The following is a 26,584-nucleotide window of genomic DNA, read 5'->3' on the forward strand; positions in this document are numbered from 1 at the left end:
TTTTTGAAAAGTTAAGATATCCACAAATCTCAAAATACCTTACAAAAAATTATCCTTAGACTCCTGTCGATATAAACATTTAAATACAAATATTGATATCGACTGTCTAGTTCGAAAGATATGCAATACTTAATTAACAGTGGATATATAAAAAAAAAAAATAGTAATTAAGATTCGAATCCGAGAAGTTTGCATTCAACTTGAAACAATTCAAAAAGTAACGTAAATGCCACATCAACTAGCTTTTGTCTGCTAGCAACATGCCAAAGTATGTTCTAGTATATTATCTTTTTACAGCATTTTTAATTTCCACATTATGGTCTTTAGCAAGTTCGGTCACACCAGTCGGCGACGCAACCAGTGATCTTGTTGTTGTCTTTTCGTTTAGTGCGCGTTCACCATTTATTTGGTTTTCTTTATTGTAGATTTGTGTTAATGAAAAAAGCATTCGGCTGCTGACCAATTGTAATACAATCGCCCAAACAATGAAAATTTAAAGTGCATCGCATACATACAATACATTGTTAAACATATTTTTATACATTCCGTTCGATTTTTCATATAGGCATTTCAGTGTGTATGCATCTTGACCTATGTATGTGCTCGCACGCACACACATATATATATATGCATTTACTGCAAGTAAATCTGAGCTGCCAGAGTCATAAATCGTGAGGCATATTCGCAACAGATGTTTTTATATGAAATCAATCGGCTGATACAAAATTAATGTGTAGCTTAATAGCTGGATAAATGTGTTATTTATTTTTCTATAAGTATATTATTTTCAACTTGAAATAATCTGCAAAATTAAAACAAAGCGCCGTGCGCCGTCGCTCTGGCAACCTTGCGCAGCAGCTTGTTTACATGTTACACCGCTCACACATAACGTGCTCTCTCGCTCGCACTTGTCCGATCGCTTGGCGGAAATGTTCAAGAATTTGTCGGCCTGCTCTTTATGGCTGTTGTTTTTTTTGCTGCAGATGCGTGGGTACCACAGCAGAAACCAGTTTGTCGCCTGGTATTTCATTTTTATGCTGTGTACCTTCTTTTATTTTATGTTTTATCAATTGTTGAGTGCTAAATGCCTCGTAAATTGAATGCACACCAACGCGCCAAACTTTAAAACTGTAAAAATGCAAACTATGTATGTGTATGTATGTATATGTATGCATTTGTAATTAATCAAAACGAAATTGTTACCGGGCATTGCAAAAAGAAATTTATTTAAAATCCATTTGCTGCTGCTGCAAATTCAATTTCATCGCAATTGCAGTGCAAGTGTACAAATATTTCGCGACCATTAAAAATAATACAACTTAAATGTGTTAACAGTTATTTAAAAAGGACATTTTTTCTGTGCGGCTTGGCAAGTAAATTGCCAGCGGTTGCCAGTTCGACCAACAAGCACTCTGTGTGTGTGTGTGTGTAGTGTGTCTGTCGGCAGCAAACAAAAAAATAACAACAGTAATCCAATTGAGGTTTGGGCAGCCGAGTGTGCCCACGCCCGAAAACAAAAACAAGACCGAAAATCCAGAATGCAACTGCAATTGATTCCTTTGCTGCTGCTGCTGTTGCTGGCATGCGGAGCCCAACAAATTGCTGGCGACTACGAAAACACGTGGAACTTCTACTACGAGCAACCCTGCTGCTCCGGCAATGAACAGTCGAATTATGCGAGGCACAAGCGAGGTAAACTAATTCTGATAAGCGTATAACTAACGGTACAATAGAACAGATAACAGATAACATTTAAATGCTATTTGCAGGTTTTCTGAAACGATTAATTGTAATTGTTTCTTCTTTTTTTTGTTTCTGCTCAGTCAACAGTTTTGCTAATTCTTAATTGTTTATTTATGAGAACTGCGCTTGAGAGCATTTTTAAAATAGCATAAATAATATTTAATCTGCACTCTGGGCATTGATATTATTTTTCAATTTACACGCAAACAAAAAAAAAAAAAAAAGCTGAAAAAAAAAGAAATAAATAAAATAAAAAGTAATTGTAATTTATTTGCCACAATATTGCTATTGTTATTTATCTTATTGGTGGCGATATTAATTCAGCACGTTTTTGTCATTATTGCAAAAGGCACTTTTATATTTTTCAATATATTCTTTTTTTTTTATATTGCATTGACTACTTTTTAATATGTTATTGTCCTTTTTATTTATTTAATATTTATTTTGTATATCATTTTTACAGCAGCATCATTTGCATATTAATATCGCGGCCCAATGTTGTTATTCATACGCACATATATTTTTCAGCTTTGTGCAAATACCCAAGTAAATCCACACAATGCATTTAACTAGCTGCAATTATTAATGCTTTATGCAAAAGAAAAAATCCTATTGAGCTACAATAATGAACCCAATAGCTAAATCCGCCTCTCAGAGTTCAAAGCCCCGCTCCGTATATATATATATATATATATGTATATATATATATATTTTTTTCCCCTTACCATAATTTCATTCAGACAAAGAAATAAGTTTGCCACCTGATTGAGAAACCGGTTAAATTATGATTCGCTTCCAGGCGCTTTATTGAGTCATTTACATTAACCAAAATCCGAATGGCTTGGGAAGCTGTTGTCTATGCGGCTCGAAAGCCGGTTGTTGACCAAATTTAAACCAAAAATCTATTCATTAATCATATTGTCGGCGAAATTGATTTTTTTTAAAATGCTTATGCCATAAATTAAACAATATTTCCTTGGAGCTAAGGCAATTTGCCATCAAATGCATGTATGTATTTAAATATGGATCTCTCTTGTCGTTTATGTGTTTCAAATTAACGTTTATATAGCATTCAGTTAAAAATCTTGTTGAAAATCGGTTTTATCTGAGTCACATTCTCATTATTACAAAATCCAAACTCCAATTCCCAAAAGGAAGCAATTTTTAACATCTGTTATGGTTAACATCTTTCTATATGTAATATTAACATGAACTCTTTTCTTTTCTACTAACATTCAAATCTGTAGCTGCAACATCTTTTAATTTTCAACAATTTAGTTTGCTGTACAATATTCATCTGATATACACACATCTCATCTGTATATAGATACAAATGTAGTATGTTCCTTAAGGATTATCGCATTGCTTTTTCCTTGAGAATTTCTCTCCGTGCACATATTTAAATCCCTAGTAAATATTTTGTATAAACAGTTGATTGGCACTTCTTTCCATAGTCTTTTAAATTTCTTTCTATTCTCTTGCCAACATTTTTTGCTGCGTACAAACGAGGAGACATGCTGCCGGAGTGGCAGTGGCAGCTCCATGTTACATGTACATGTCCAGTAAACATTTTCTAATAGTTCACGTTCAAAGATGCTGCCCAATGGGGGCCAATGGGCGGTTATTGTATCTGTATTAATGTGTGTGTGTGTGTGTGTGGCAACACACGGCTGGCAGCGTCAGCTATAACCGCAGCATAAAAGTTCACGTGCCGGCTAAAGCGAAAGCAACCAGCAAACGGCAACAACAAGGAGTTGCTATAGTTTTTCTAGTTGTTGTTGTTGTTGTTGTTGTTGCTGTTGTTGACGCATATTGTAGTAAACTCGCCGGCTAAGCACTTGTAGCAGAAACGTGAGGCGATTAAAGAAACGCTCAAGTTGTTTGCGCATACTTTTAACAGAATGCATAGGTGTCCGTGCACTCCGTAGTGTCCTGTTCTCGTCCTGCACACTCTATTGACTGGCCATATGCACGTTGCTCGCTTCCCTCAAAAATGCAGCAGCTGCTTCAGATACTCCGATACAGGCAAAAAAAAAAAAAAAAACAGAGAACGATTTGGATAAATTAAGTGTTGTTCAACTAACTTTGGGTGAACTCCAGTACAAAAAGTACTCGATTTTTCTACTCTTCATTCGAGTACAATTATATTATATTCAGTACAAGAATTTATCAATTTATGATCCAAGTTCAAGAACACTTAAGATAAGTATATAAGTCCCTTTTAGAGTTCTGGGATTTTTTAGCATATTTTCCCTTCCAATATTTCGTATTATGTTCTATATTTATAAAAAAAAAAGTGCCGGCTCGGATTAATAACAATGTAGATCGCTTGATTTGTTTTTCTCAGTGTATTCCCATGAGCTTGTGTGTATTTAGTTTGGCTGGGGGTGTGTTTTAAGCCATAAATTAAGAGCAAAGCCACAAAAAGCTAAAACTATACAACATTAAATGTCAACTATAAATTTTCATGGGCGAATAAAGTTTCTTGGTTTCTGTTTTGCCACATGCAATGAAAAATTGTTATTTTTATTGATTTAACGTAATTAATAGCATTCGAATTTGATCACAATTTATGCCAGGCTATGCCCCAGCTGGCCAAGTCCCAAATGTACCGAACCGATGCACAATTCCACCTATTTTTCCCGCAACGCAACGCGCCGCTGCACCTCTGCTGCCCCCCGCACTTCCTCATGTCGTCGACTCATTTGTTGACTCAGCGCAGTGGCAGATGCTTCGCGTCTTTATTTTTAAATTCTCCGGCCAGCCCATCTGCCTGAGAGAGTTGCCTCTATATGGCCTGTCAATGTCTTTTGCCCTTTGTTTTTTCTTTCCGCTTTTTGGCTCTGCCACGCCCCGCTGTGTTGCGCGTCAAGTTGTTCATTATTGTTAGAATGACTTCATTAGGTAGTCGGAAAACAGACACTAACGTGTCTGCCAGGTAGCAGGCCGTGCCACACGAGCTCAGTTCGCACTTATCTGAACTTCTCAGAGTGGAAACAATAATCTACTCTTAAATACTTTTGTAGACGAATACAGCAAATGTATTTTGCGCCATTTGAACTAGTTCTTTCGAACTTTCCCGCAAATAGAGTTCGAAGAAACCTACTAAATAGTCTTCTGCTATTTTGTAGAGTTTTTACCGACAAATAAGATTGATTTTAACTGAAATATTAAAAAAAAAAAAAAAAAAAGAAGCGGTTTATGATATGCAAATTGTTGTCATATTGTTCCAATGTGTGGACACACTGACCGACAGTGTTGGGTAATGTGTTAACTGGCAGCACTTTAAAAATAATAAACTTATCTGAATTGTAATTAAACAAAACCTTCAGACTTAACCTATACTCAAATACTTACTTTGCCATAAAATACAATAAATTTTCGTTAGAACAATTTAAGAAAAATCTGGCATCAAATTCTCTCAAGGCAATAACAATATTATAAGTTAAGCCTGGAAGTTTGAAGTGCACTGGCTTGTGTGTGCATTTCAAACTGTTTTCTCGAACGAATGCTTGACCCATAAAACGAATGTGATAAGCTGAACAACGTAGGCGTTATCCAAACACTGACCACGCACAAAACTCACATAAAAGCAACAACTACAACCAGAACAAGGCTCTGTAGGTTTCTGTGTGTGTGTGTGTGTGTGTGTGTGTATGTGTATATCTGTATTTGTATTTGTGTTGATGCTCGCGCAATTAAAACTCAGTGACACGTTTTCATTTAAGTGCTTAAGCTTTTGTGTGCCTGTGTGTTTGGCAGGGGTCGACTTTTATGAGAGTCACATGTTACACAGGGCACATAATGAAAGTTCCTTGCCACAAATTGAGTAACGAAGTGTGCAGGCGTTGCCCCTCATCATACTGATTGTTGTTGTAGCTGTTGTAGTTGCTACTGTTGCGGCTGACAAGCGGGCAAAGCAACGACGCGTTCCCAACTGGCGTTAATGCAATGTCAAAAGCTGTTAGCTCAAAAGCTGAGAACGCACAGCACAAAAGCTGTTGGCAGTGGCTGAGGTAGCCAGGGGAAGCACTAAGTGTGTGTCTGTGTGTGTATGTGTCCCAGTTTCACTTTGATCAGCCTCTTTGCTGTATTCAGTCCGGCCCAAAGTGTGTTAACGCAAACTTTGCAACACACAGCTCACAAAATTGAGTTTCAATGCGAACGAACACCTGACGCTTAAATTAATAATGTTAGCTAGCCAAGAATGGACACAGAAGTCATCATTAAAAGTATGTTTTAAAGTTCGCTCTGCACAAGTTTTAAGCGACAGCAAAATCACGTTTCTTTGCAACAACTTTGACGCAGAATTTATGTGCGAAATAAGTAGTTGCAACTAGCACGACAAGTACTTGCCACTTGCTGCATACTTCCGTCCAACTTCCTTTCAACAGCTGAACAGCTCATTGTCATCGCCAGCTGCTGTTAATGTGGGCATCACAACTATGTCATCGTGTACGATATGAAAGGCAAAAAAAACATCAATCAGTGACAAATCGAGTGTTAAGAGTTAACAAAAAATGCATTGCAAACTGCAAAAAGTACTTTGTCATGTTAATATTGCCGGCATTTGCTTGGCAAAAGTTGCCAAGAACTTTATCTGCATTGCAAAAAAGTACAATGAGTATTGCAGTGCAGCCGTCTTGATTGCCATGCTACAGATCTGGCAACGCCAAAAAACAGCTGCCTGTACTTAAGTACAGTTTGCAATGAGGATACGGAAATGCAAAGGAATTTATTGGCTTGGTAAATTTATCCTGTTGATAGCAATCAATATTCACATTATGTATTATTTTATACATTTTTAATATTTGTCATATCTCAAGTATATTTTCTATAGATAAGGGTATCTACATTTCGGCTTATTGTCATAATTCTTTTGCTCGCTTGTTCTCTGTTCATATTTACAAATCATTAAGCTGAAAAGTTTTTAGAATGAATGCGCCTGCCAAAGTTGTATAACATTTGATTGATAAACTCGACCGACTGTTGGAGCGTTCCGCTTGTGGCTGATTAAAGCGGCGGGCCAGACGAAGAAGGAAACAAATGGGGTTTATCAGTAGAGCTGTGTATTTGTCGCCTAGCCTGGCAAGCGAGAATCTATTAAACGCATAACAGTTGATTGCAATTGCGAGTAGCATGCAACATGTAGCTGACAAAAGTAATTATGTAATGAAAATGAAATCAGTGTCGCAGACATAAACAAAAGAGAGAGAGGAAGAGAGAGAGAGAGAGCACAGGGATCTTAGCCCAGACCAAGTTGGCCCAGTTATAGCCATGTGTGTGTCGCCAGTCGTTAGCATAACTCAATTATTTAAACTAAATGCCAAATGAAATTTGTGCAAGTAATTACAAAACGAGAGACTGCCGGGGAAAGGACAAACAAGTCACTTAATGCTAATTTGCATTTGTAATTTTGTCAGGACGGAATCGAAAGACTTATAAATACATGCATGCCAGACGGCCGTGAGTGCATTAGTTTTGTCCATTTTAATTGAATTTCATTACGACGTAATTGATTTAGTAAACGTGCAGAAATTTACCAAACCTTACCGTTTGCATTGTTAATCAAATTCAGCTCGTTTGTTGTCGATCTAACCCCGTTGCCGCTTGCCAGTAGTACTTATTGTGCTAGCTCTTAATTATGCAAGACTCGCATTTGGGCAACATTATATACAATTATGCAACATATCAGCCGCATTTGCTTGCTCTCTTTGGCTCTTAAGTGCTCATTCTGCAGCGTCATTTTGGCACTCGGCGAGTGCATGCGAAATTAAGCGCACCGCAAAATGTTTATGTTCCACTGACTGAAGGTAGAGCAAGAGTTGTGCACCAAACCAGCCATGCCCCAGCCAGCCATGCCCCTCGCCGAGGCTTAGCTGTTGCAACAAAAAACTTCAAATAGCTTGTCCTCGTTTATGACGCTCCAAATGGACACACATACGAGCCAGCTCTGGTAGCCACAAAAACCAGCTCACATGTGCTCTATGCCCTTCTCTCTCTCTCGCTCTTGGTCTCTGTCTCTCTGGCCTCGGGGTCCACGCTGCAGGCTCATCAAATGAAGTTGCCATTGCCAAAGCTCGCAAAACACCAAAAATGAAACGGTTGCCGCATTTGTTGCGTTTTTGTTGCCTGCTTTTCGGGGGTCTGCTCTACTCAGTGTCCTGCCAGCAGCAAAGCGCATAAATGCCAGGCTCTTTCAGCTCCTCTCAGTTGTTGTTGCTGTTGTTAGTGATGCTGCTTTTTATGAGCACTGTTTTTGCATTTGCTATTTGGCAACAAAATGAACTCAACTGCTGCTGTTGCCTGCCCGCTGTCCACCCTCTTCATAAAATGAACTAAATAGAGTTGAAAATGTTTCGTACTCGTACTCAGCAAACTGACTCTGCAGCAGCATCAGCAGCAGCTTTAATGCGCTGCATTTGCAATATTGATGCGAAATTTGATATTCAGTCGAGGCAAACAGAAGATAAGAGCTTAAAGATCAGGTATTAGATACTTTAAGCTCAGTTCGAAGAGATTTCCATAATGATTCCGACTCAATAGGGAAGCGATAAATATTATATATTTTACTATCCTATCTTGCTCTAACTTGCAAAGCAGATTAAGTAAGATTGCAACTACTTGATTTGAGCCTGTTCGAACTGAATTTTAGAACAACTTTCTGCTCTCTGCAGCCGACTATCTGTGTATATTGAAACACATGAGCCAAGTCGGTGCTGTATTTTAATTATTTTACATACAATTTCTCGGCAAATGAAATGGCAACCACTTGAAGGCGGGTCGCTCATCGGCAACTGGTAACTGGCAAGTTGCTCCACTGGGGCCGCAGGCCACGAATCAGCGCACAAGTGTGGATAACAACACGCCTAGACATCAGACGTCTAGACAGTTTTCGAGTGCTTTATGCTGACGTAGTGCACACACAACACACATGCACGCACACTCACACACACACAACGCAAACAGAGAAAGAGTTGCCGACAAGCGCAGCAGGAAGTGGAAGCCATTGCTCATAATTAGCCAGCAAAATAATGGGAAATTTACATACATGCGTAGTCAACAGAGATTAGAGACGGAAAATATTATAAAATGTCTGCATTCTGAACAGTTCATCGCAAGATATATGAAATGATAAATGACAAACAGCTCGCAAGTTTCTAAGAAAACTTTAATTAGTTGTGCAAATATGCAGCTTCGCAGCTAAAGCTAATTTAACTTAAATTTTGTCAGTCCCACAAGCCCAAATGGCTGGAGATATTTGCCAGAATTCAGGAGAATCACATATCATCACTGAAAATTAACTTTCTGATCTTAAACATTTACTTAAAGTATAAAGAAATTTATTTAACAACTTTATTTAACAACTTCCTTTTTTATATACCTACTTTATGACTTGAAGAAATCGCATGTTTGTGGTTTTATTTATAAGAACTTTTCAATGAAACTCTATGCCAAACGTACTTAAATTATTTATTCCTTTAAAGTCTGTACACCTCTGCCTACTTTGTTTATTTAAAAATGATCAAACACTGCCATTTAAAAGCTGGTTAACTAGACCTTTAATCTTAATTTCAATTTTTTCAAAATCCACACATTCCTATCAACTATTTTACATGCCTCTCCCGATGATAACCGTCATCAGGTTGGCAGGCGAATGTTTTGGGTTGGTCGCTGCTTGTGGCATCTATGAGATTCTTTAGACCCGGAGGTAACAGTAACATTTCAAAGGAAACTCTCCTGTCACCAAGGGCTGCTCCGTGTGTGTGTGTGAGAGTGTGCCCTGTGACATGTCTGTGGCATGTTAGCCTGCGGTGTAGGAGACAAATTCGCAATATGTTTACTGCATTTGACTCTCTCATTATTCTTTTTGTATTTGATTCGATAATAACGTTTTTGAAAATGGCATTTCTGTCATTCTCGAGGGTAGCTAAAGAAATTGATTCAACTGCCAGTCGGTCGTAAAGACACACGCATATTTATGAAGCGCATAAAAATTATTGACATATATGGAGTCATAAATACCCACGCATATGTATGGCTGATGTGTACTTGCTAAAGCACTGTATGTCCATAATAAAATAAAGGAACCCACCCGAAAACCGAAAGCGTTTCCCTTGGCTGAAAAAAGAAAAAAAGGAAAATGCGAGCGAGTAAAATCGTTTGACTTCCATAAAATTGCGCGCATTGAAAGCCAGCTCGTAAATGCAATTTGATTTTGATTGGACTTGGATTAAAAGCAAATAAGGCAAACGTCGTCTGAAATGGCAAGTTTGCGAAGGTTGCTCAGTAAAACAAATTTACGACGACCCACCGAATTTGATGGCCCTTCAGAGTGCTCAAATGCTCGATTGTCGCCTGCAACACCTGCATCTGCAACTGCCACGCACAATATGTATGTTATGTTATATACTTGCCACAGTTAAATGCAAACACAATATTTTGTGGCAGCTGCCAGCTGATAATTTTCTGCACAAGCTTGGCGACCTTCCGGCGTCCTCAACAATATGCCTGCGATTAGCTTCCGTTCAATTTGCAATTTATTATCATTCGTAGGCAAAGGGCAGAAGCTGAAAACAGGCATCAGAGCCAGAGCAGACGCCAGCCATCGGCTTCCGCAGCACTCATAACAATTTATGCTGTCGCCGCTCTGCATGTGAATAAACACTGCAGAGCAGCTGCCTATCAGCCGAGCTCTTTTATGGCCATAAATGTATAATATTTTTATAGACTTTTCCGTCATGAATGCGTGCCTTAATGCTGTGCGAGACAATTGTAGACTTGAAATGGAACTAGCGAATATGTTGTAGCAATTGCCATCGTAAATATGCCGCAGATTGGAAAGCTGTTTTCCCTAATAAGCCCCATAAAGTATTACAGTTTTTACGCGCATAAATTTAACTACAAATCTTTCGAGTATTGCTACAATATTGAGACAGCCAATTAATATGTATATACATATTTTTGGTCCTATTTGTGCTAAATGGTTTTTCGGTTTTTATGATACTGTTTTGCTGAGATTAAGCCCAAAGGCGCCTCAAAGTAGACAACTAAATAAAAAGTGTCCAATTCCAAAAGAATATTTTCGCTTGCAGAATTTTCAAATTATTTGCTGCAGAGTTATGGCAACACTCTATCAGTTGATCGAGCGTTGCCCGAGTACAGTTGTTACAGAATTCTTTAGTTTTTCTAAAAGGTGGCAACACTCTTGCGAGCAACACTCAATTCAAATTGTATATGAAATAATTTAATTAAGTACATTTGAATGCCTTAAGCTTCGTGGTGCTGCGAAATCTATTATCTAGGAGTCAAGTGACCTGCCCCCATTTTGAGTTCAGGTTATTTATTATTTATTTGAAACCTATTATCCTGGCATGAGCGCTGCAGTAAAGGTTTCTTTGAAGCTTAAGTTTCGACTTACAAACTACAATTTGACCTGATTCATCTACTGGAATCAAATCATTTGAATACTTCATAAGACTCTGATTGCCCTAAATGCTCAACTTGCAATCTACAATTGGAAACTATTGTCTGCATGCCCCTACCACTTGTGTGCTCCACAAAGCTCTTATAGGATATAAGTAGTTAAACGCTTTTGGAGTATTCATTTAATGTTAAAGTAGACAATTTAAAGAGAATGCGAAAAATATTTTAAAGCCATCGGCTTAAAGGCACAAACTGAGTATTAAGAAAAAAGTGGCCAACAACTAACTAAAAAAAAAAAAAACAAGGAAACATGTAAAAGAATTCAAAAAGAAAAAAAAAAACATGCAAAATGCGGAAAAAGTTCGACAGCGAGCGGCAAACAAAATGCGAGTACACATACGAGGTACGGGTACAATAACAATTCAAGCGTATACAAGTCGACTTCCGGTTTGGCAAGGACATTTACCCGAATTGTGCGCAATATATGCAAAAGCACACGCACACACACACACAGACACATATATATATATATATATATATATATATATATGTCGCCAATGCTCGTAGCTGCTGTTGTTTTTGTAGTTGTTTTCCCGTTGGCAAACAAAAGACGCAGATCCCTTTTTCTTTTTCTATATATTCTTTTTTTTTTGTTGTGCCTTTATTGACGCTGCTACTTTTGGCCTGGGAAAACTACAGTGTTTGCTTTTGTCTAAAATGTACTTTAAATCGGAAATCAAAAATAGCTGTACTTGTGGCTGAAGGGTTCGAAGGGGGCGGCTACAAAGGAAACGTAGACAATGACATGGGCAGGGGGCATTTGCATTTGCCATTGTTGAGTGCGAGCTAGTCATACGCACATATATATTTGTATGTATACATCGATATACTTATACATATATAGATTTACATATATTTTGTCATTAAGCCGAACAAATTCTGAAGCATTCGATAACTGTTTTTAATCAGATTTCTCTTGTTTGGGTCAACTTTTCTGGCAGCCGAATTCACAATTCATTAGCATACAGTCTTATAAAGTACTACTTGACAGCATTAATTTCTGGGGCGTGGGTGACAGTTAAATGCACGATGCATATGCAATTCGGGCGACAGCTGACATATATACACATATGACACATGAGCAACAACAACAAAAACAACAAGAACTGAAGTGCATTATTGTAAGAAATGTCAGCAAATTAATTGGACATGATATCGGGATTGAGAGTTTACTTGCTGACAGTCATGCTAAAGAGCAATGTCTGTGTGTGTGTGTGTCCAGAACGTCCGGCGTTCTAAGCAAATATTAATTAGTTTAATTAAGTAAATGCGAGCTCAGCGTTTTCCGCCTTGCTTTCTCTCTCTCTCACACACACACACACACTTTCATCCAAAGTGCAAACAACGCACAGACAGCGTGTCGTCGATGAAATTATCATAATAAGTCTACACACACACACACACATACACTCTCTCTCCCACACTTGTATGCAAACAAAAAACTTGCTTGCATAAAATTAATCAGGCTCGTTCCAAATTCCAATATTACATACAAATTACAGACCAAAATTGATTATCCTCTGTGAAGTCATAAATGAAAAATCAAAAGAGATTGACAATTAAAATGTACTTAAATGCGTTATATTAAAAATATATACTATTATAATCGATTTGACAGGTTAATCGTTTGATTAAGAGCAGAACAGATTCTTTACAAAAAGAGTTTTATATACCAAATAACGTCTGACTTTACAGCTTATAATTTCTGCAAATTTCTATATTCCTGAGCTTACACTTTTCTCGAAAATATCGCACATCGTTCTTATATAGAAGATTTAACTTACAGGAGAATATGCGAGGGACTTTTCTGAACAATATTTAGATCTTACTTTTTGTAGCATACTTTTGCGAGCTGCTTATTAATTGGCTTTGATATTCGTTTATCGAATTCGAACTACTTTTCTAGACCTATTTGTTGGCTTTTAAATACACTTTTCTCATAAAAGCAACTTAGTTTTTCACATACGCTTATACTTTTTCAGGTTAAATCATTTCAAGCTTAACTTTGACTTTAACGGTAAAGTTGACCGTAAGAAGTTGATAAAAGTTTATAAATTGAAATAAGATATTAAGTTACACTCGAGACGAGCGCAGTTTTCTTCTATTTTTTTTTTTTTTTTTTTGCCTTTAACGCACTACTCACTGCATTTTTGCCGTCTAAGCGTGTGCGTGTGTGTGTGTTTGCTAGTGTGAGTGTAGAGTATTTGTGTTGGCCAAAGTTAAAAGTAAATAAACAACATTTAAAGCTTGCACTTTGGCTACATTTGCCAACGCCGGCGATAGTGTCCGGCAAAGAGAGAAATGTCAAAATGTCATTTGATTGAAATGGGATATCTCAGTCACAGGCGCCGGCTGCCCGCTCGCTCCTTGCTCACATCTGTGTGTGTGTGCATGTGGGCAGCCTGTGGCTGTCCTTTGTGCCGTACTCAAACCCTGTGCCCCACTCCCCTGCCACTTTCTGTCTGGACTGTTTGGACTGTGTTTGCGTTTTGTCAATGTCTCTGCATAAACTTTGTTGACAGGCGCTCATTTGTGCGGACCTCGACTCCAACTCCGACTCCAACTCTGACTCCGACTCGGACTCGGACTCTGTCTTGTAGTTGGGACTCGAATTCCATTTCGTGTTCGAGTGTGGGTTTGCGTTTGCTGCCTCACTTAAGAAAATTTGTTGTCTAAATATTGAACGAGAATAAACTATGCTAACTATTTACAATAATGTATGGATGTTCTTTTCTCTATGCTTCTTGCAGATCATGTGCGCGAGTTCACATGCGGCAAACTCTACTACCGCACGTTTCACTTGAACGAGGAGCGCGATTCGCTATATGTGGGCGCCATGTAAGTAACCAACATCCAACTAATCCCAGGCTCTTAGCTGCTGACCAAACTGAAATCCAATTCTCTCTACTTACTGTTCGCAGGGATCGCGTATTCCGTTTGAATTTGCAAAATATATCCTCTTCGTATTGTGATGTAAGTATGAATACATTTATTGCTAGGTATTAATTTATAATAAACCGACCACGACAACAACAACAACAACCATAGTGGGCACAACAACTATGCGCGGCAACAATAACAATAAGTATATATAATCCTGGCATTTGCTTTTAGGCTAAGCTCCCACGAGCTCCGTTTGTTTCGCTCGCTTGTCGAGTGGTCTACTGGATGCTGCTATTGTTGTTACGGTTTCTGTTGTTGTTGTTGTGGTTGCTGTTGTGCTGTTGTGCACAATTCCCCTGGCCACAAATCTAACAACCAGCGAGTGAGCACATAAAACGTGTAGCACGCTTTTAGGGAAACAAGCTATGCCACGCTGCGGCACAGTTTTAAAAATTCATTACGCGCCTTCCGCACAAATTTGTCTATGTATGTTTGCATATATATATATGTATATATATATATTCATATATACATATATATATATATATGTGTGTGTGTGTGTGTGTGCGTGTGCACACTAGTGTGTAGTTGCCAAACGGCTTAAGCCTGTCCTTTTAGCTGTATTTTTTTTATCGCCGGACGCTGTCAACACTTAGCCACAACGCAACATCGGGCTAAAAGACACGGAGGAGGGGGCAACAAACCCACCTTTAAGGGCGCGCATCAAATGCGAGCCACAAATCTTCGATTCCCCGATGTAAGCGAGTGAAAAATATCTGTTTTAGTTACTCAGTCCCCAACAAATCCGTATGCAAACGTGTCCCTGTCCACCTCACAGGCCAACAAAGCAAAAAGGGCCGAAAAAAACATATTTAATATGCGCTCTGGGGGCTGCATTATGGGCATTTCGTTTTGCCCATGCACGGGCCCAGATTCCACATGCCGTGGTAATGGCTGAGTACCGCATAAATTATGTACACTGAGCGAAAATAACAAAACAGCGCATACATTTTATTTGCCCTTTGGTTCTGTTTTATATCAAATATTAAACAGAAGTTTTGGGCCAACATTTTCCAGTAATTTACGTGGAAATTCTGAGAAAATTTAAGTTTTTATTCAAGTCTTATCGCTTTTAAATTAATTATGGGCACATTCAAATGTTTCCAAAAGGGGATAACTAAATTTTACATGATTTTTTTCTAAAAGTCTTTGTGTTATTGAAAAGCACATTAAAAAGGACACAAGTATATATTGTAATATAATATATTTAACATAATATATTCGTTTATTCATTATGGCAGGGAAAATAGTATTTGATATTTCATTTTTCCTCAGTGCCAATGTGTGTGAGCCGAAAGGTGTGTGTGTGTGAGTGAGTAATTTCCTCATAAATGCCGAACTTGCGAATTATCGAAATTCGTGAAAGTCGATAACCCACACACACACACACATGCCAAGGGAGTGTACATGTGTGCGGGAGGCTGTTTATGAATTTATGTCATACAAAAGCTTGTTTTATGAGTGAAACGTTGTGTGGCTGCGCCTGCCGTGCACCTGCAACAGCTGAAACCTGGCCGCAAACGTACCATAAAACCGAAAGACGCCACGTTTTGCTACCGTTTCGAGACAGCCGAGCACAAGTCCGCCTCCACCACCCACTTATTCAGCCCAGCAGTCAGCCAGTTCTGGCAACCGGCATCTGTCAATATATTTTATGTGTTATTTCACACACTGTGCGAGTAACTGCGTTCGCCCTGGGCATCATTTGGTAGTGCCTACCGAGGACGAGTGGCAAGGTGCGCCGCTGCCACGGCTGCCACGGCTGCTGCTACTACTGCGGCTGCTTTATGCGGCAAATGCAAATTTTACTAAATAATACATGATTTTGGTTTTATGTGGACGCTCTGACGCTGTGTGCCCCCACATTGTGGCGGGATGGTGCGGTGTGATGCGTGCGCGCATTTCGCTTGAAAATATTTCGTATGTGCTCGTTACATTACGTGATTTATAAATCAATTTGCTTGAAAGCATGCTACAGGCAGCTTGGCCCAAGCTGGTCGCCCTTTATTCTTCTTACACCCAAGCCCCGTCTGACAGCTTCTAGTTGTAGTTTATGCGTGGCACCACAAAATGTAGCCCAAAAAAAATTCAAGAAGAAAACGCGTAACCATTTTCGCCTAAGAAGCCAAGACTGCATACAAATGTGTTTATATTAAAATTTCAGTTTCGCCGCTGAATCACAATTTACACTTTTTATTCAATTGAGTTTGTAATTGATTAGGTTGTGCATTCGAATGAGAAGAGAAACTTAAATGCTAGGCTATTGGTTTCATTTAACTTTTCGATTCCCTTTCGAACAATGCTTAACAAATATTCGAAAATATTTTTTATATATATTTTTAATGAACCCCTTAAAGTATGCTATATTAAATTGTCACGCTTGCATTCACAATGAAAATGTGGAATCTAATAATAAATATAATCTATACTTGCTCATACTCACTACACTAGTACTAAGAACTGCTTATTTATCTAAAATTAATTTAATTAACTTGATTTTTATTTGTTTTCCAGCGTGATGTGATCAACTTGGAGCCCACACGCGACGATGTGGTCAGCTGTGTGTCGAAGGGCAAGAGTCAGGTAAGTCAATAACCATTTGCGTTTATGGCAAACACAACTTAAAGCAAAGAATTCAATCAATGCACCAACGATTGCATTTATGTGGGACCTATTTGTGCCAATACTTAGACAGCCCTCGTTCTCTATAAATCGCGAACGGCAGTTGCAATGTTACATGCTCAGCTTTTGATTGATTTTTATATCATATGGTGGCATCGAGGCGGCATTTACTTACACACGCACACACACCAGTGCATTGAGTAGCGTCTGGGCTGAATCAATTTCCTATTAGAGAGGGCGCACGCGAAATGCTCCAATTTCAAAACCGAATCCGATTCCGATTCCTATTCCGAATCGCAGTTTCTAGTGCTGCGCTTTGCAAATGCAGGCGCTGGCTCAGACGCTTCTGTTGGCTGTTATTGTAACTCGTTTATAATGTGACAGCAAATCCTTTCATTTGAAATCTCTTTCAATTTATTTGTGGCTTTTCAATTTGTAGCGAGTTTTTCGTGCGCTTCAGTTTCAGTTGCATGCCACACACACACACACAGTCCGCCAAACATATTCCATACACATGTTCCTCCGATATGTGTGTGTGTGTGCGTGTGTATCTGATTGTAGCTTGTATCTAGATGTCAATTGAACCGTTTTTGGTGCACACTTGCGTCCCATGTGTGTGCGAGTATGTGCAAGTGTGTGTGTGTGGTCGGCTTGCTTAAGTCATAATAATGCTGCTGTGTGTCTCTGCCAGGGATTTTCCAGCGTTGCATTGTTGCCAATTGATTTAGCGGCAGTGGCTGCAGCGACGCGTGCTATTACAAATTGTAGCATTTGCGGCACACACTCAACCACACACACGCACACACACTCATATACCCAGTTTTGATTTATTTCTTGTCTCAGTGTGTGTGTGTGTGTCAGTGTATGCTTGTGGCATACAGCAATTTTCGTAGCCAACTTGTGTGGCAAGTTTGTTGCTCAATGCGCTATTACCTCAATACTCCAGCAAAGGGTATTATAATTTGGTCACAAAATGTGTAACGCATAAAAGGACATGTCTCCCATCCTATAGAGTATGATATAAATTGAAAATTATAGTTAGTCATGTCTGTCTGTTCCTGTTCTCAGCTTTTAAGTTATCGTCAATGAATGTTTAGGTTCGCTTTTTAAGTAAAACATATGTCGGAATCAGCCGAATTGATCAACTTTATCATATAGCCATAAGATTTAGTTTTATTATTTAGTTTTTCAAGATATCATCATTATTCTTCTCACATCGCAAAATCGTACGCCATACGTCTGCCAGGGTATTTAATCTTCGGCTTGCCGAAGATATTTATTCTTCTTGTTTTTTCACAATTATTTTTCAATGCTCTTCTTTCCAGGTCTTTGATTGCAAGAACCATGTGCGCGTCATACAATCAATGCAGCAAGGTGATAGGCTCTATGTTTGTGGCACCAATGCTCACAATCCCAAGGATTATGTCATCTATGTAAGTACATAACAGCCGCCTACAACCCTTTGTGTGTGTTAGTGTTGTGGCTCAAGGACAAGTTTTATAGCAATGATAACGCAACTACGCAACTTTTGAAAAGATTTTCAGCAAATAACAAACGAGGCCTGCTTTGTGTGTCTGCGTGTGTGTATGGCTGTTGACTTTAGATCGCTATCCTGGAACAGCCACACACACACACACTTACACACAAAGCAACGCATATGTCCTTTTGTATATGAACTGAATAGCGTACTGCATTTTCGCCGTCTTTTGCCTCTACATCATATACCGCTTGGCATATATAACTAGATATATATATAAGTTCTATAACTTTTCTGTTGACTACTTGTTGTGAAAATAGTCATTAGTGTGCAGGTGCAACCAAAAGCTGCTCGCAACGCATACAAATCACACACACACACACACACACACACTTATACACTCACACATACGTCAGGTGCACAATTCGTCCTTTGCTCCTCCCCCTGGGCGAACAGAGCCTCTGCAATAAACCATGCATTTTGATTTGGTGCTAGCAAAAACTTAAACTAAAAGCAAAACAGCAACAACAAGAGGTAAAACAAGCAAAACTAAAAGCAATATTTGGCAAGTTTTTGCGCTTTGTATTCAGCATTTCGGCAGCTGGAATCAGCTCAACAATTAGTAAAAAGTTTTTAGGGCTTTCGTGGAACGTGCTAAGACAATCATTACTCTCTTTTTCCCATAGCTGAAATAATAAGAGAAGCTTATTTTTATTGATCAAAAGAATGATATAGATGTTTAATTGAACTGCAAAACTACAAACAATTATTTTAATATTTCTCAACCTATTGTTTTCGTATATCCTAGTCGAACCTGACGCATTTGCCACGCTCGGAGTACGTGATCGGCGTTGGGCTTGGAATTGCAAAATGTCCGTACGATCCTTTGGACAATTCAACTGCCATTTACGTCGAGGACGGTAATCCCGGCGGACTGCCTGGCCTGGTGAGTTACGTATTCATATGCATATATTTAAATACAATGGGAGCTGAGCTCAGCCCAAGAGCTGCATAAATATCTATATCTATGTGCTGGCTGCCACATAAATAGCGACAGAGTACTTCAATTAGTTTGTCTCACTGTGTTTCTGTTTGTGTTTTGTATCTTTTGCACAGTACTCGGGCACAAATGCGGAATTCACGAAGGCGGATACTGTGATCTTTCGAACGGATTTGTATAATACGTCGGCAAAGCGCTTGGAATACAAATTCAAGCGCACGCTCAAATATGATTCCAAGTGGTTGGACAGTAAGTAAAAGCCGAGAGCTGCTCCTGCTGCTGCTGCTGCTGCTGTGGCTCTAGATAAAATTGAAAAAAGGATTTGCTGTTGCGTCCTTACAAATGATTTCGCGCATGAGTCTCATTGTTTGTATTGGCACGCACACTGGAGCTGGGTTGTTGCCAGTCGCCAGTTGCCAGTTGACAGTTGCGAGTTGCCTGTTGATGCGATTCGCAAGCAAGCAAGTGGAGGACAGCTAAGCGGCTTAGGACGTCCAATTATGTAGATCGTTACTCACAGAAGGTCATCAATCTCACTTCTTCGTCTTCTATTTGCAGAACCCAATTTCGTTGGCTCCTTCGACATTGGGGAGTATGTTTATTTCTTTTTCCGCGAAACGGCCGTGGAGTACATTAACTGCGGCAAGGCGGTCTATTCGCGTATTGCGCGTGTCTGCAAAAAGGATGTGGGCGGCAAGAATCTGCTGGCCCACAACTGGGCCACGTATCTGAAGGCACGCCTCAACTGCAGCATTTCGGGCGAATTTCCGTTCTACTTTAATGAGATACAATCGGTTTACCAACTGCCCACGGACAAGACTCGTTTCTATGCCACGTTCACGACCAGCACCAATGGCCTGATTGGATCAGCCGTATGCAGTTTTCACATTAACGAGGTGCAGGCCGCCTTCAATGGTGAGTGGGCTCTCAAATACATATGATTGTATATATATATATATATAAAAGTGTGCAGATGTTAAGTGTGCTGTGCAAAATGGATGCTCCTGGATGTGATGTACGAACGTTATCGTGGCCACAATGTTGCCAACTGTCAACGTCAACTGACGTGCAATTTTCTCTTTTGTTTTTCCCCAAGCACCCCCTCCCAACTAAATTGTGCTCAATCCCTCAAGTGCTTTGAGTGGAAATAGTAATAGGAATATATATATATATATATATATATGGATATACAAATAGAAATCGAAATAGAAATAGAAATGGCAAATGCAACTTATCGGCAAATTTTATTTGCAAACTGCAGCACATTGGTTTCAGCTGGCCCCTGTGTGATTTTCATTGCAGCTGCTGAGCTCACCGGACGGGGACAGTTACGAGCTTAACAATAAATCCAATAGGTAGCACAGATCCAATAGTAACAGCTCAGAACAGCATAGCACTCAGGGTGTTGAGTGTTTTGTAATTTCAGCGAACTCGTTTGCCGTCGAGCAACATAAATCGTATTAGAAAATCCATTTGAATGGATTATAGCCACACACACGCACACACACACACACACACACACACTCGCTTAACGCTCAGCTGCACAACAGCTGACACTTTGGGGTCGCAGATTTAAAACTTCATTGCAAACACTTGCCAGCAACTGCGTGCACCTGAAATATGTAGCTGCTGATGCTGCTGCTGCTGCTACTGATGCTGCAGTTGGTAGAGAATAACTCTTAAGCATAATCCTTTTCTTATATTTTTTTCTTTCATTCTGAATCTGATTTTGTTTTTGTTATTGTTTTGTTCGCTTGCAGGCAAATTTAAGGAGCAATCCTCTTCAAACTCCGCCTGGCTGCCGGTGCTGAACTCCCGCGTGCCCGATCCGCGACCCGGCACATGTGTCAACGATACCTCAAATCTGCCAGATACTGTCCTGAATTTCATACGCTCGCATCCACTTATGGACAAAGCCGTAAATCACGAGCACAACAATCCGGTCTATTATAAAAGGGATTTGGTGTTCACAAAGCTCGTTGTTGACAAGTAAGTTTTATTTCTGCTTGTTATCTCTCCGTCTCTCTCTTTCTCTGAATTGCTTTCATGAACAAGCTAGCTATCTATGTATGTGTATCACACACACACACACACACACACGTCTCTCTAAGTGCACACATATGCACAATGTCTGGCCGAGTGTTTGTGTGTGTGGACAGCTTTTTGTTCAATTTTTTTTTTTTTAGAATTTATTTGCATATTTCGATTTGTTTCTCTTTGTGGTTTGGCCTGTTAAAGTGAAAATCCATGTACGAAAATTTATTATTTGATTATTTGAGTGCTTTAAATATCCAAGTCTTAAAAGTTGCCTGTTACCAACTCGAACACAATATCAATTTAAAATTTTTTGTTCATAGTCAGGTGGGTTTAAAAACTCGACCAACAGAATTTCACCTGCTGCATTTGAAACCAATATCTTTTTCGAGTCGAGTAAATCACGGGATGAGCTCAAATAAATGGAAAACCACATTCGTACATATTTATGGAAAGCCCATTTTAACCGTAGCTGAGAAATAAATACTGTAACAAAAAAGTAAAAGTAACTCCAGCAACATCTGAAAGCTGATGACAGACAATGGATTAAGAGCACAAAGAAAACTGAGTTTAATTAAATAGTCATCGCAAATATTTTAAGCTAAAGCAATTAGCTAATGTTGCTTATGGGTAGATAAAATTAGGAAGCAAACCACAACCAACAACACAAACTATTCTAAAAGAAAAAATAGCCTGTTGTTAATAAGTTTTGCAATATAGCAAATATTTTGCTAGATGGACAAAATGATTTCTCACTCAACGATGCAAATGAATTCATTAATTAAAATGCTGAAACGACTTTGTGAGAACACATTCCTTCGGAATACTATTTATTAATCAAACTTTTTATATGGACACTTTTCGTTTTTTGTTTAATTACAAGTAAAACACAGCTTGTTTTTTATGGCAATATTTTATTGCAATTTTATTGAAATTTTAAACTTAATTACAGTCGTATATTAAAAATAGATAAATAATATGCAAAACAAAAAAATTAAATGAAAGGAGGCAGTTGGTACGCCGAAGATTTAATACCCTTGTAGACATTGCCCTATTGCAGATATGTGAGAATATCTTTGAACACAGAATACTTTTTCATATAAGATTCTACTATTCCACCGATCTTTCCTATAGCAGCTATATGCTGTTGTGGTCCGATGTTGATAAGATTTGGCTTATATAGAAATATTATGAAATTAGAAATATATAGAAATATTATATAAATTTGATGAAGATGAAGTTTTTCATACAAGAACCTAATTTTGGATTTATCGATCCTTTGGACTTACTGATCCTTATCTAGAATATATATATATATACTTTTTAAGGCCGCAGATGTCTTCTTCGATGACATAAAATACTCTATACAAGGGTATATATATGTGAACATTACAATTTTTATTATTTTATTTCGCATAGACACGAATCAAGCTCCTTTGTGCATTAATTGTCCCGCAACTTGCTGAAAATGTGGAAATCATGTAACGAATTTTAATACCTGCGTTTACAACAGTTCAGGTGCTATTAATATGCACAGCAAACATAAAAGCAAACAAGAATGCGCACAGATGCGACTATTTAATTCGTTAATATTCTGGCCATTTATCATATTTAATAAGCATTTAATTTCCATAGCTGCCCGTTCCCGAAGCGAATGCAGCAACGAATGCACAAAGCCACATTTAATGCATGCAATATTTAAATCTGGGCCTTGTGAATTTATGACTTGCCTTTTGCAGAATCAAAATCGACATACTGAACCAGGAGTACACGGTCTACTACGTGGGCACCAATCTGGGTCGCATCTATAAAATCGTGCAGTATTATCGCAATGGCGAGTCCCTGTCAAAGCTGCTGGACATCTTCGAGGTGGCGCCCAACGAGGCCATCCAGGTGATGGAAATCAGCCAGACACGTAAATCGCTCTATGTGGGCACCGATCATCGCATCAAGCAAATCGACCTGGCCATGTGCAATCGTCGTTATGACAATTGCTTCCGTTGTGTGCGTGATCCTTACTGCGGCTGGGACAAGGAGGCCAACACGTGCCGTCCATACGAATTGGATCTGTTGCAGGTAAGTGGCCGTAAAGTGTGTTCTCCAGCCTTGAGCCTTAAACAATACTCTGACAATCGATACACAGGATGTGGCCAACGAGACGAGCGATATATGCGACTCGAGTGTGCTGAAGAAGAAAATTGTCGTCACCTACGGCCAGAGCGTGCATCTGGGCTGCTTTGTGAAAATACCCGAGGTACTGAAGAACGAACAGGTCACCTGGTACCATCATTCCAAGGACAGGGGACGGTAAGTCAATCAAACTAACCCAACTAGCAAATAAACGATATAATAATACTTCTGTTGCCAGCTATGAAATCAAATACAGCCCTACCAAGTACATTGAGACAACGGAGCGCGGCCTGGTTGTGGTCTCTGTGAATGAGGCCGATGGCGGGCGCTATGACTGCCACTTGGGCGGCTCGCTATTGTGCAGCTACAACATAACCGTCGACGCACACAGGTGAGTTGCGCCGGTAAATACCCCTAAATTGACTGCTAATTACCAAGTGCTTTTACCCACATAGATGCACGCCACCGAACAAAAGCAATGACTATCAGAAAATCTATTCGGATTGGTGTCACGAATTCGAGAAATATAAAACAGCCATGAAGTCCTGGGAAAAGAAGCAAGCGGTAAGTTATTATCCTGATTGAAATTATCACCGCAGGCGGCGCTAATGAGCGTCACATACACACACACACAGAGAGAGACAGAGCCGGGGGCAGGCACATGCCATAATAAATGATTTGGCCGGCAATTATTTTAATAGCCTGCTGGCTAACTGACACCACAGCGTCAAATCACAAACAGTGTAAAGTAGTTAAGCTGTCATTATCTAAACACCAGCGGCCGGCAAGCGGCTCGCACTGTCAGCCCGCCAGCCTTTCGTCCTGTCAGCCTGTCGGCCAATGTGGCTTGCAGCGGTTTCAGCCAGGCGGCCGCCTCTCAATATGGTTCAATTGACCGCCGATACGATGTATGTATGTGGCATGCAGCGAGGTGCGACCTCAATGCCTGGTAATTGCCTACGTGCTGATGTTGTTGTTGTTATGTGTGTGTGTGCGTGTGTGTGTGGCGCCATTTGCCCGCTACAAGCAATTAAAATGCAATCATTTGCCGTCTGTCATATCCGCCAATATGTAATATGCTTATAATACTCATCACAGCTGGTTACTGCACGCATTTAATTCAACATTTGTCTACGATTATGTGTTTCTTACAGCAATGCTCGACTCGCCAGAACTTCAGCAGCAATCAGCACCCCAATGATATATTCCGCAAGAATAACGTTTGATATCACGACAAAAGCGTCACAGTTACCATGCCAACATCCATGTCCATCAAACGTTTCTACTAATTCCTCGAACAGTTCCCAGCATTGAGACGCGCAAATGAAATCAAATCAAATCAAATCGAATCAGAGCTAAAACAGACCGCCTAGTTACAGCGATCAATCATCAATCATCAATCATCATTGGCGCTAAACTGATAAATTTAAGCATTCAACTCCTAGATACTGCATTTATACGAATATCAACGTACATATGTGTATAGAGAGCCACTTCCAGTACAGTGCATTTATTCTACATACTCAAATAATCAAGAGAGCTGATAAAAGTTATTAAATACAGACACTTGTCTATGGGTAATACAGACCATAAACTAGCTAGCTACAAACAATTTAATACAAAAATGCCACTTGCAACGCAAACAATATTGAAACCGAAAATAAAAATCACTTCATATCGTTATTATAAACAATAAAATTAAATTTAAATAATTACATAATTAAGCATATTAATTGCAACTAAAAGTAATGCAACGTTTCAAGATGTTAATACATAATTCTATTAAAAATACAACTAAATGAAAATAAAAAATGAACAAACAAGTATTACAAGTACACACACAAACACAAACACACACCTATATATATATATAAAGCGAATCGCATTTCATGCATTTTAATTCATCATAAAAACAATCAAATATATATAGTATATATATAATACCGAATTGCATCAAATAACTATAAACTCTAAAGCCTATATAAATCTACACGTAATTGGAGAAGCAATGTGATGTTAAGTTTTGATAAATCTATTAATTGCCTATTTAAACGATATTCACACAAACAATTGACTCATAAAAAGCTATAAAAAAATTAAAAACATACAAGCATAAACAATTTACATACATGCTAAGCAGCTGCCGCATCGATACGCACACATTCAAATATAAATATATAAATATGAATAAAAATTGCATCAGATCTGCTTTCGAAGTAACTAAATTTAAAGAAATTTCACATAAGCAATATAAACGCATTTAAAGCAAGCAGAATTATACATGATATACATTAAAGCTGAATTATAAAAGAAATAATTTACACATAAATAATATATATCAAACAATTTACATAAAATCGGTCCATAGATTATATACGACATAATATATATATATAGTAACAAACACTTCTACAATTTCAATTTATATATTTTGTTTAAATCATTTGATATCCTAAGATGAACATTCTTGTGTATACTCTACTCGTGTGTAAAATTGTTGTATGTGTTTTTCTGAATTTTTAATTTCGTACAATTTCTGACTTTTAACTTGCCAAGACATGCGGAATAAGCAAAACATGAATTTTTAGCATACTTTTGTGTCTGTACTTAAGTTAAATCGACGACATTTTAGTTTCTAAGCGTTTAGTTGTAAAATAAAAATTAAATTTTAATAAAAAATGATCTATAACGTAAAAGCAGCTCATTTTGATAACTTTGTGAGTGTTAAGGTTATTGTACAAAATATAATCAATATTTTTTCATTACCTGTAAGAAAATTAAGGTATATTCTTTGTCATTGAAAATCGTATTTAAATATTTCTTAATTTCTTATGTCCGAATACGTATTTAAGAGTTTCTGTACGCAGTTTTAAGGTTATTGGCTTATAATATTCTTCATAATATGCCCTTTCCCCCGCAGATTTAAATCGTCTTAGCAGAGAAAAGAGAGTATGGCGCAGTCAGAAGCTGGCATACGAATTGTTATGGCAAGCACACACCCCCAAAAATTGTAAGTTGTCGTTCTTAACTACCCTGAATTTTGACTTTGCAGCAACAATGAAATAGGAATGAAAGAAAAAAGTTTAGGCGCAAATAACAATCACAAAAGAATTAGAAAAGTTGCGAAAAGTGGAAATGAAATCAGTCTG

At 38.6% G+C, this 26,584-nt stretch overlaps 1 protein-coding gene across 2 annotated transcripts; it reads left to right on the plus strand.

Moving 5' to 3' along the window:
* Nucleotides 1-391: 391 nt before the first annotated feature.
* Nucleotides 392-25,819, plus strand: LOC115761008 (semaphorin-2A). Of its 2 annotated transcripts, none has more exons than XM_030702618.1 (15): nucleotides 392-465; nucleotides 1,336-1,692; nucleotides 13,980-14,067; nucleotides 14,151-14,202; nucleotides 16,687-16,755; nucleotides 18,120-18,227; nucleotides 19,080-19,217; nucleotides 19,388-19,520; nucleotides 19,830-20,186; nucleotides 21,032-21,260; nucleotides 23,045-23,381; nucleotides 23,449-23,612; nucleotides 23,674-23,826; nucleotides 23,891-23,999; nucleotides 24,590-25,819. In XM_030702618.1, the coding sequence occupies exons 2-15, from the start codon at nucleotides 1,539-1,541 to the stop codon at nucleotides 24,659-24,661; spliced, it is 2,163 nt and encodes a 720-aa protein (XP_030558478.1). In that variant the 5' UTR covers nucleotides 392-465; nucleotides 1,336-1,538; the 3' UTR covers nucleotides 24,662-25,819. The 2 variants fall into 2 exon arrangements, with proteins under 2 accessions (XP_030558478.1, XP_030558479.1); XM_030702619.1 differs by having other exon boundaries at nucleotides 395-465; nucleotides 1,277-1,692.
* Nucleotides 25,820-26,584: the final 765 nt, after the last annotated feature.

Source organism: Drosophila novamexicana, unplaced genomic scaffold (genome assembly GCF_003285875.2).
Source record: "Drosophila novamexicana strain 15010-1031.04,08,12 unplaced genomic scaffold, DnovRS2.1 tig00000462-arrow-pilon, whole genome shotgun sequence".
NCBI lineage: Eukaryota > Metazoa > Arthropoda > Insecta > Diptera > Drosophilidae > Drosophila > Drosophila novamexicana.

Excerpts from the sequence above, each read along its gene's own strand:
- LOC115761008 (XM_030702618.1), top strand. The coding sequence starts at position 1,539 with ATGCAACTGCAATTGATTCCTTTGCTGCTGCTGCTGTTGCTGGCATGC. Across the intron at positions 18,228-19,079 it reads CCAAGGATTATGTCATCTAT|TCGAACCTGACGCATTTGCC; the intron begins GTAAGTACATAA and ends CGTATATCCTAG. Across the intron at positions 19,521-19,829 it reads TGATTCCAAGTGGTTGGACA|AACCCAATTTCGTTGGCTCC; the intron begins GTAAGTAAAAGC and ends TTCTATTTGCAG.